Source organism: Gavialis gangeticus, unplaced genomic scaffold, assembly GCF_001723915.1.
Source record: "Gavialis gangeticus isolate Ggan-Ray unplaced genomic scaffold, GavGan_comp1, whole genome shotgun sequence".
NCBI lineage: Eukaryota > Metazoa > Chordata > Crocodylia > Gavialidae > Gavialis > Gavialis gangeticus.
In genome coordinates, this window is record NW_017729034.1 from 21536514 (window position 1) to 21548279 (window position 11766).

Below are 11766 nucleotides of genomic sequence, written 5' to 3' on the forward strand. Positions count from 1 at the left end.
ATGAGTGGCCTTTCAGCCTAGATGAACAGAGAGGCCTCCAACTTTATTGTTATTAACCTGCCATTCTGCCAGCAGAAAGAGTCATGTAAATTGTTTTGTTTAAATAAGCATTTTCTTATGGATCCAGCCAAGAAAATGAATCTTCATGTCACAAATAAAAAGAAAAGTACTGTGTGTGAAGAAGGTAATCAGATTGCTTACATACATTTTCTGAGTAGGTCCCTAAGGAATGTGAAGCTTTATTAACTGCATCCAAAGTCAATTGAAAAATGCCTTTTGCTGTATGCTGTTCTCCTGTAATAATGGCCCAGTAACACAGACAGAGTCAGAATGAGTGAGATTACTAGAGGAAAGTTCCAGGGAGGCTTTTACAGACCCTACACCTAGAGGTGGTTCATGACAGCATGTTCTTTTCTCTGTTTGCCTTTTCTGTAGGCTGTGCGCTCTTGCTGAACACCAGCGAGGCACCTGCAGCAGAAACAACCGTCGTGACCAGTGCTGTGTTTCCAGCTCCAATTAGAAACTCCCCCTGTGAGGCAAGTCCTGAATTCTCCTCTTTCTCCTGTAACACTTTCCGAACTCACAAGTGACCCATCTCAGTTTTCAAACAAAGGCACTGACATGCTTGGTGGCTCAGACTGGCATGTGAGAATAGGCGCCCATTTTGGGGACCCATGTACAGGCACAAGATCCAGGTGCCCTGTTACAGTGCACAGCCGCAACAGAATCTGTGCATGTAGAATGAAGACTGTCTGGTCTATACTGTAAGTGTAAGCTAGTGAGATGAGTTTTGTATTAATGATCATCATAACTGGACATCTATGTTAATGCATTGGTCAGCCAGAACTCTGTAAATATAGTGACAAAGGGCCATACCATGGCTTTGGCAGCCAAAATAGCAAAGGGAGAGAGGAAAGAGAGAGAATTGTCTTATATCAGTAGTAGCAAGCAACAGCATTCCCTCTACAGGCAATAGCAAAGATACACATGCCTTAGAAGTATGCATACTTACTAAACTTGTAGATGACATAAAGTATTGGCTTGTGGTAACAGGCACTCTAGAGGGTAGGATTAGAAATTCAAAATTACTTTGCTAAACTGGAATAAATGGGCTGAACTTAATTGAATGAAATTCTGTGAGGACAAATGCAAAAGTTATATTCATAGGATAGAATAGTCAAATGCACAGATATAAATTAGGGAATAACTGGTTAGGCTTCTCTTCCATAGAAAAGGACCTGGGGGTTATAATGGACCACAAGCTGAATATGAATCAACAGTGTACTCTTGTTGTTGTATGGCCAAGAGCATACTGGACTGTAGTAACAGACGATGTCTATACACATGGTCCAGGATGGGGCGAAAGGGGCGCTTTAATTAGATCAGCTCTTGGAGCCACTCTAGTTAAAGCGCCTGAAGCATCACGTGTATTCAGTATCCTACACTTCAAAATGGTGGTGGGGGTGCTTGAAGTAAAGCTTGTTCGATGAATTTTAGTTCAAGTGCCCCCACTGCCATTTTGAAGCACAGGGATGCTGAATGCATGTGACACAGACAATGTTAATTAACATGCTCGAGCAAATGAGTCTGCTCCACATGTCGGAGCAGACATCTGGCACATGTATAGGTGCCCATAAGTGTCACTTGCAAGTCAAGGGAAGTGATTATTCTGCTGTTCAGCCCTGGTGAGGCCTCATGTGATTCTTCCATTCTATTGAACACTGGTGGGGTTTCACTTGGGGCATTGTGTCCAATCTTATGGATTTAATTGGTGTTGATGAGTAAATCATTTGTGGTCTAGCACCGGCAGTTCACAAAATAACATGCATTTTTTAATGTGTGTCCAATGCCCTGGAACATTTCATAGATTTCATAGACATTAGGGCTGGAAGGGACCTCGCAGGATAATCAGGTCCAGCCCCTGCCCAAGGGGCAGGAGTCTGCTATGGTCAAATGATCCCAGCAAGATAAGCATCCAAGTGTGTTTTAAAGGTGTCCAGAGTAGGTGCTTGCACTGCTTCTCAGGGGAGTCTATTCCAGACTCTGGGGACTCGGACGGTAAAGAAGTTTTTTCTTATGTCCAGCATAAAATGGTCTTCCTGGAGTTTGTGACCGTTAAACCTTGTCTTCTCTTGGGGTGCCCTGGTGAACAGATGTTCTCCCGGTTCCTGGTGCACCCCTCTAATATACTTATAGGCCACCACCAAGTCCCCCTGAGCCTTTGCTTTTCCAGGCTAAAGAGTCCTGTGTCTCTCAGTGTTTCCTCATAAGATTGTTCTTTTGTCCTCTGATTGTGCATGTGGCTGTCCTCTGGACTCTCTCAAGCTTGTCCACATCCTTCCTAAAGTGAAGAGCCCAGAACTGGATGCAGTTCTCCATCTGCAGCCTCACCAGGGCCAAGTACAGTGGGAAGATGACTTCCTGGGTGTTGCTTGAGATGCACTGATAGATGCAAACCAGGGTTTTGTTTGCTTTGCTGGCTGTGGTATCGCATTGGAGGCTCATGTTCACCTTGTGGTCAGTCAAAACCGCCAAGTCCCTTTCGGTTGTGGTGCTAGCAAGTGTAGCACTAACAAACCTATAAGTATAATGTGGATTTTTTTTCCTTGAGGTGGCGCACCTTGCATTTCTCAGTGTTGAATGACATCAGGTTTTGATCCACCCACCTTGCAAGCCTGTCCAGGACGGCCTGAATTGCCAACCTATCTTCTAGCATGACCGCATTTCCCCATAGTTTGGTATCATCAGCGAATTTAGCCAGTCCACTTCTGATCCCTGTATCCAGATCATTTATAAATATGTTAAAAAGTACTGGTCCAAGTGTGGAGCCCTGGGAGATGCCACTGGTCACCATGTACCACATTGACATGGTTCCATCAGCTATCACTCTCTGGGTCCAACCATGGAGCCAGTTCCCAAGCCATCGGACAGTGAGGTTGTCAAGGCCACAGTTCTCCAGTTTAATCATGAAGACTTCATGGGAGACCAAGTCAAAGGCTTTTTTGAAGTCCAAGTAGATGATGTCAGCCTCTTCTCCTTTTCCAGGCAATGCATCACCTGATCATAGATGGAAATGAGGTTAGTCAGGCAAGACCTACCCACAACAAAGCTGCGTTGGTTATCCTTCAGGATGTTGCATTCCATTAGCCTGTTGATAATGGTTTCTTTGATGATTTTTTCCAATGTCTTTCCAGGGATTGAGGTCAAACTGATTGGCCTCTAGTTCCCTGGATCTTCCTTACTCCCTTTCTTGAAGATGGGTACCACACTTGCCCTCTTCCAATCATCAGGAACCTCACCCGAGCACCACAAGTTCTCAAATATCCTCACCAATGGCCATGCTGTGATGTTTGCCAGTTCTTTTAGCACTCTTGGGTGTGTTCCATCTGGGCCAGCTGATTTATGGGTGTCTAGCCTCTCAAGGTGTCCCCTCACAAGATCTTCACCAGTGATGGGTGTGAGTTCACCCATGCTCATGAACCCATGCGCCCAGCCTTTTTGCTGCCTTTCCTACGTGCTGGGATGGACTGCCCTTGTGCTTCAAAGATAATGTTCTTAAGGAGTGACCACTCATCATGGACTCCCCTCACTGTTAGAGCCTGGTTTCTACGGCCTCAACAACCAGCTTCCTGAGCTTATGAAAGTCAGCTTTCCTAAAATCAAGGATTTCTGCATTGCTGACTGATTTGCCAGCGTTGTGATGGGTAGAGAAAGTGATCAACTCATGATCACTGTTTCCCAGCTTCCCTTTGACTCTCAGGTCACTCACCAGATCATCCCCTTTGGCCAGTACCAGATCCAGGAGCGCCTTACCTTTTGTTGGCCTGTAGACTTCTTGAGACAAGTAGAGTTCATCAATGCAGGTGAGAAAGCTACATGACAAATCAGATTTGGCAGAGTTTGGCATACTGTTCTTGGTTTGTTTGGGGTGTTTTTTTTAATTATTCTAAATTTTCATCAAATGCTAATGATTTGGGGCAGCTCATTTCTCAGAACTTCAGACCTAGAAATCACAAGTGCAATTGCCACAGCTGCATCAGGGACTAGACAACATCAGCTCCTGTCAACATTTTCCTGGGTACAGATTGGGAACTTATGAAAAATCAGCCGCCTGTCAAATATGGCAAACTGGGCACCCAAAATCACACCTCATTTTTTAATATGCAGATCATTCTTTTCTTGTTGTGCACTTAGCATTGCAAAATGAAAACTATCCCTAATCAAGTGATCACAGGGAAAGAAAAATCATGGAACATGCTGAGAGGCCCCAGAAGAAGGCATAACATAAAAGGGAAGGGATGGTTCTTTTAAGGTTTGATCTACTTCCCCTCTGCTAAGCATCTCATTTCATGCAGGAAAATATGTGCTATTTTGTTCTCTTGCTGCATTCACACACTCCTCCTTTAGGAAACTCCTTCTAACTTGCTTTCCCTTCTACAACAAAGACACTCAGGACCTGAATATTTTAAGACCTCATTGTGCCATGGACCAGAAAGGGTGTGTGTTCTCCATAATCTGTCTGCCACAGGAAGCTGGCTGAAACAGCTCCCAATATGCGTTTTTTTCCTTATGCATGCGACAGTGCAAATAATTAAACTTGCCATCAGGGGGAAGCTGCCATCTATTTCATCTGCTCACATGCCATCCCACCTCCGTCACTCCCCTTGGCACTTAAAAGGCATCCAGACACATCCAGCATTGCAGCTGTTGGTAATAAAGAGTGAAGGAGTTTGGCAAGGGTTTTTGTCTCTTGCCTTTTTATATAGTATAAAAGCCTCTGTTCTCAATAGGGCCCTCGTGGCTTCAAACTCCATCTTACTGGAACAATCTGTCTGTGATCGGAATAATTTAATCCTACTTCTCAGCTCAACATACAGAGTGAATGAGGCTTTTCTCCCATTTATTCTTCCAGTAGGTGCAAACGAACTTCCTCATAATGGGGTTATGAGTTGGAAAGTGGTTGTGAAAATAACATCATGCTGCTCTGTATTTAATTCCCTCTCAATCACTTCTCAATTGAACTGGCTTAAGTTCAAGCGTTAAAAGATTGCCTTTCTACCTGTCAGTCCTGACAGCTCCACCTGGCATGTCACAGCAGGACTGGACCTGAATTTCACTGTCACTTTTATTCATAATGCAAGAGGCAAGATTGGTACCAGCAAATGCCCACTTTCAGACCAGCTGATCCCACATATGCCTACAGATTCCTCACTGCTCTCCCACTGCTTTGTCGGCCACGCAGAGTGGATAGCGCTGCAAGCTCATTTCAGTAAGATAAGTAGACGTGACCCTGCACATATGAGGGGTGATCAAAACGTTCTAAGACTTAGCCTTTATTTTAAAGAATAGTGTACAAACAACATTTGTATGAGCTGTCCCCTTCAAAGTAATCTCCCCCAGATGATATGCACTTGTCCCAACGTTCCTACCACTTCCGGAAGCAATGCTGGAAGTTTTCAACTGTGAGTTTTTTGAGTTCCGTTTTCACGTTCTTATGGATGGTTGGAATGTCATCAAATCTCCTTCCTTTCAGCTTCATTTTGATTTTTGGGAACAGAAAAAAATCACACGGGGCAAGGTCAGGTGAATACGGAGGGTGTGGTATCACAGGAATGTTTTTTTCAGCCAAAAATTCTTGAATGGAGACAGCAGTGTGTGAACATTTGTGAGCTTGAAAAATGTAACATGGAGATATGCCCCCTGCATTGCTGACTTCCATACAAGTGTTTGTTCTTAAAAAATGTTGTCCAAGTCCTTTGTGATTCAGAGGGATTCTTTTTTTAAATACGTGAACATGGTGAGCACATTCTTTGGCCTGGTCTGCACTGCCTCCCTGCTAAGCCTGGGACTACCACCGAGAAACAAGACCTACCCATTCAGTCCCACTCCAGATGTACCCAAGTCTGGTGGCTGGGCCATGTATGTAGATTCAAGTGGTCCTGCACAGGCATTCCAGATACAGGCAGCCTGAGAGCAGCCCTGGGGTTCATACTCAGGACATCTTTGAATTGCCAACACTGCCTCACTGCTGGGCTTGGACAGGTCAAAGGTTGTTTCTCAGCAGCGATCGCCAGGCAAAGCAAGCAGGTAACTAGACATGGACTTTATTTTCATGCTTCTAAAACACCAAGCAAATTTGGCTTGTCGAAATGCCTCTGCCATACGCCAGCTAATCTTGGACTGAATGTGTTCCCATGTGCAGTTTCAATTTCTGCTTCTGTAAGACTGTTCCGTGAAACTTCATGTACCAGAGTTGTTTTTCAGTCCCCTCAGTATGCTGCTTCCAGTTATCTGAGTCAGTACATTCATATCTGAAGACAACTTTTGAGTTTCCAGGCCTTCAAAAAAAATCCCAATGGTAACAGAGTTACCATAATAGTAAAACACAAACCTGCATATTACAAAAATCAGCAGCTAATCTGGACAGGATAGCAAGTGTTCAGTGCCTTTGCTAAACATCATAGACATTGAAAAAGCCTCCACCAGGCTTTCAAAAAGCCATACTGATACTTCACAAGCCATCTCTTGCATACAGTGAGACAGGGTCAGAGGAGAGCTATTATCTAAAACTCATTCTGTTGGAGAGAGAGGCATAGGCTGACTTCTTTCTGTTTTTAGGGCCGCTTTTGGGTCTAGCTGTCTTTGTTATACACCTTTCTTTCCTCCTGTTTCTCAACTGTCTGTGCTGGTGAGTCTCAGCCTTGCCTATTTTGAAGGTCTCCTTAGTCTCTAATGAGCTTGTTGAGTATCTGATGACATCCTTCCGGCAGGTCATCTGGTGTTTGCAATGTGGCGCAGTCATCAATCCTACCCAATTTTGGCCTTAATGTACTGTATCTTAGCTGTGGACCTGCTCTCCTTTTAATTCCCCCAAATTATGTTCGAACATGTTATTTACCAGATCGGTGAGGCTGCCTATAAGCAGCTTATCAGCCTTGACTGCAAGGTCCAAAACCCACAAAATAAGGCAGCTAGAGCCAATGTTGACCTGCAATGGTTAATTAATTTCTTAATGGTGTTCTTGGCTTCTGAATATTCTTCTGCCAATCCAGTACACACAGGGGACCATTTGAAGGATATTGTAGGAATAAGCCACCAAGAGCCCAGATTCAGGCCTTTCAAAATGTGCCACTACTCTATTTTCAGAGCTCATCACGCATGTGGCACCATCTGCCACCAGTGATGCCATACTTGTAAAATGAATGCCAGCCTCATTCGGAAGACTTGACTAGGGTATCCAGCTCATTATCTGCTCCAGTTCACATCAGCAGGTGTGCGAGAACCTGGAATGCCCTGCTGTGAAGCTTAGAAACCATAGAAATCACAGCCAAAAATGCCCATTTAGTCACTGTGCCAGTCGATTCACTCAGAGCCAGTTCATAACAGTCTGCATATTGCACTTCGCCAATCAGCTTATCTCCCACATCTGATGCCAGCTACTCCTTTCCTTCAAACAGCTGACATGTGTGCAAAGACATCCATTCCAATTCACTGACTGCTTCAGCTTTTACTCTGGCACTGTACATTTGTTACTGTCAAAGACTTGATTTTTATCACTTCAGAAGCTCCAGATACCATTGCTTATTACCTGGCAGGTCTCCATGACATGCCAAGGATCTAAGGGCTGCTCTTCCAATGAAGTAAGCCAGTCAAGACTTTGCACATCAGATGCTGAAGGGATGTAGTCAGATTAGCATGAGGAAATGGCTTCATTAGACCCTGCTCGAAATCTTACAAGGTGCTTTGCAGTAGAGTTGAACTTAGCATCATAAAGATGCTTCACATGTTGACTTACATGTAGTTAGTAACAGCATCTGGTTTCCCCATTACAGGTTAAGCGTCTTCATTTACTGTAAAGGTTTGTCAATTCTGTTTCAAATTCTATGTACAAAATGTTAATGCAGAAGATCCAGTCATGCCAGGCTAAGAGGGAAGTGGTTTATATACCACTCTGAAAACCAGTCAGTACCCTATAGAGGAAAGCAATCATTACCATTAAGTACTTTTAAAAATCTAACAACTAACCTGATGATGTATCAGGTACTTTGCAGCCTCTCTGACAGGGATCACCCACCTGACACCAAGATTCAGCAGACCAAAGGAAACAATTTCACTGGATGGGCAGGCAACAGGGCTCCTACAGCTTGACACCAACAATGCCTCTTCTCCTGAGCCTCCTTGAAGCAGACAATGAGACCCTGACCAACAATGTACCCACCAAATCAAGAAATGCTTCTGCTTGCTTTGCTGTAGAGATCTCAAAACCTGGCTGGACAGTTGGCAGGCTGACAGAGGCATAACAAGCAGGTTCTGCACCCTGGGTGGCAGCAGTGGCAGATGGACCAGGAGTGGTGATGGCAGCCATTCTTGAAGCCTGGTCCCTCATCCTTAGTTATGCTACTGCAAGCCAGCACCCCTGCCTAGTATGTAAAAGCATGGTCAACTTGCCTCTGCATTCTCCCACCACCAACCCTCCGCTCCTCTCCTCTTCTCCACTTTTCTGTTTCATCCACTTATCACATGTTATAAGAATCCTTGACCACAAGCTCTTTCAAGCAAAGACTCTGTCCTTATCTGTATAAGTGATTTACATGAGGAGTCCTGATCCTTGACAGGGGCCCCTGGACATTACCATAATGCAAACAATAAGTACTCTCAATGGTAATTTATGGAGTCCTATAACAGGCACTGTCTTGATGGCAGCCCACCTGCAATTGTCACATCATTTTGTGACTTCACACCCTTGCAAATCACCTCAGACTTAGGGCTAGTCTACCAAAGAGGAGAAACTGCTTATGTGACTACCCCTGCTTCCTACAGATGATGGCACCAGCAAGCTGGTACATGCAAAGCCAGTGATGGCATACTCTTCTTATTGCTACAGAATCCATGGTACTACACCAAGGATCCCGTGAAACCAGGCTGCAGAAATGGGCCCAGAGTTCTACTTGTAAGGATCTATAAAGTCAGTACCCTGTGATGTGGTGTAACGTCACTTATTGTGCCCCCAAAGAGCCAGATATATGTTTTATTTAAAAATCCCAGTAAGATCCAGATTCTCCTTTAATTCACACTGGTGTAAGTCAGGAGCAACTCTGGAAGAATAAGTGGTCTTATCCTGGTTTCAAATTAAGAGCTAGAAGAATCAGTCCTACATTTTTAGTACATATGCTTTGAAACAGAAAGCTTTCCCATTTTAGTCTACTGCACTGCTATCTCCCTAGCTCTGAAGATAAGCTGCCTGAATAGCTTATCTAAAAAGGATGTGATCTGCTCTATTTATCTAAAAAGGTGTCGACTCTGAACTGTAATGCTGACAATTTGAATACTGGCAGTGTTCATAATTCCATTCCAGTCTTTCTGGGATTATGAGCAGAGGGTGAATTACAGCATTACCTCTTCCATCCTCCCCATCCCCATGACTGACACTGCCTACGAATAATGATTCGGACCAAAAGGGTGTCAAACAGTCACAAACTATGCATCTAGCCTGAGAGTAGAGAGCCTTGTCATAAAGTGAGAAGAAAAATAAAATATAGTTGAATAACTTTTGCCCTTAAGCATCAAAGCAAATGCAGTATATCATCCAATCAGAGAGCAAACTAATGGTATTACCCTGTAAAATATAAGAGTAATAACTAAGCTCCCTAATTATTTCCTGGATTGGAGGCACTGAAAAATAAAGAGGACTTTTTTTAGTGTGTGTTGAATCAGGACCCTGTGATCTGAATACTCTTGTGTGTCCAAAAATCCATCATTAGTGTAGCCTCAATAAACTCATTCCTTCAGCGCCCTCACATTTGCCCATTAGTGAAAAGGCTGCATAAATTCAGTCCCTGCATGTAATATTTTCCTCTAGTCCTGCTTTTTATAAGCACAGCGGTTTCCCCCCTCTACCTCCACCCCCATTTCCAAACAAATTAGAAGGCAATATTCATATCTCAGAGATTTTGAGACCAGCCTAAATTGCAAAGGTTTATATTTCATTCCTGACAATGAGAAAGAATGAGCTCTAAAATGAGAAAGCACTGGAAAGTAATTTTATACATAGGAATAAAGGACCACAGAGGGACTTCGTTACATTTGAACTAACCCAAATGCTTGAGACTGAACTTTATATAGCATTTTAATTAATAAAAATCCCAATATTGCTGGGTCATAACAGGAAAGTCTATAAAAACGTGGAGAGAGGGAGGGGAAAATTAATTTTTTAAAGGAATATCTGGGAGTAAAGGATGTGATTGTTTGAGATACCCTTGTGTTGCAGCCATTCTCCACTTGTCTCTGCTGCTGCCTGAATATAAAAGAGTTCATTACTGAAAAGCTGTCAGTTTTAACTTGTATCTATTAAGCTGTGTTTAAAGGGAGAGTGATCCTTGGTATTATAGATCATACAAGTATTGAACTTCTTTTATAACCATGGGCAAGTGCATAAAAACAGGACTTAAATGCAAACGACATGTTTTAAACTCCATGTATGAATATATATGTACACACATATATACATGCATACATACACTCAATGGCATGTATTAGGTATTGGAGACCACAGAAGTCAATGGTATTTTTCCAGGTTTCTGGTGGACCACCAGGTTCTTGGCCCAGAAGCGAAGGCCAAACCATGGGACAAGCTCAGACTCAGAGATACAAAAATGTATTAGATCAATGTGATTTTGAGTTAGCATCACAGAGTTATAAAGAAGTAGGACTGGAATGGAACTCAGAATGGAAGAATCAATTCCCTTGACCTGCAAGTGACACTCCTATTACCACTACTCGGTGTGCAACTGGCTTTTTTCACAGCCAGAGGACACTGTAGATTCATATTCAGTTAGTGGTCCACTGTAACCCCCAGATTCTCACTATGTAGCCAGTTGTTCCCCAGTATGTATTAGTGCATTTCATTGTCCCGTCCCAGGTACAGGACCTTGCAGTTGTCCTTATTAAATTTCATTTGATTAATTTTGGACCATTTTCCAGTTTATCAAGATCATTCTGAATCCTAATCCTGTTCTCTAATGTGTCTGGAGCTCTACCCTCCTTGGTGTCATCTGCAGATTTGCTGCATACTCAGTCCCGCCTTCTAAGTGATCAAGCCCTAATTTATTTCCTGATCATAAAACACCTACATACTCATCAGACTACAAAGACTTGTATACACTAGAAAATGTTTGGTGATATAGTTCTTCCAACAGCCCCTCCTAGTATAGAAGAAAATGATCCAAGGAAAAATGTGTTCAGCTAATGCACCAACTAAATAATTGATATATGTGTATGCATTAAACAATGTGTGTATATACACATACATACATACATGACCTGATACATTTTTTTATCTCCCAGTCTGAGTTTGACCCATGGTTTGGCCTTGGCTTATGAGTGTGTGAGCATATCTACACATGCACTTTAATGCACATTAGCCTATTTTAATGCACATTAAGTGTCACAAAAAAAGTTTGCTTTTGTTAATGTGCATTAAAATAGGCTAATGTGCCTTTTTCTAGTACCTTACAAAGGAGGTACTAAATTTAATGTGCATTAGGAAAAGCACATTAATGAATGTGCATACCAGGGGTGTGCAAAATATAGCCCATGGGCTGGATGTGGCCCATGGAGGGGCTTTGTCCAGCCCATGGCAGGTCCCTTGGTCCCGCTTGGCCCAGGTGCCACCTGGCCGTGGCGTGTCCTGCTGCCCCCTAGGCATACAATGGGGCTGGGGCAGCTCCACAGCTGGACTGCCTTTCTAGGCAGGCCAGGCAGTGGCAG

The 11766-nt window shown here is 43.3% G+C and overlaps 1 protein-coding gene across 1 annotated transcript in view; it reads left to right on the forward strand.

Annotated features, from left to right (window-relative positions):
* ALK (anaplastic lymphoma receptor tyrosine kinase) overlaps nt 1-11766 on the forward strand; it is a 607969-nt gene that overhangs the window by 464150 nt on the left and 132053 nt on the right. Inside the window, exon 8 of the mRNA XM_019527591.1 lies at nt 436-536. Coding sequence (XP_019383136.1) covers nt 436-536 — 101 coding nt within the window. The remainder of the gene's footprint in view (nt 1-435; nt 537-11766) is intronic.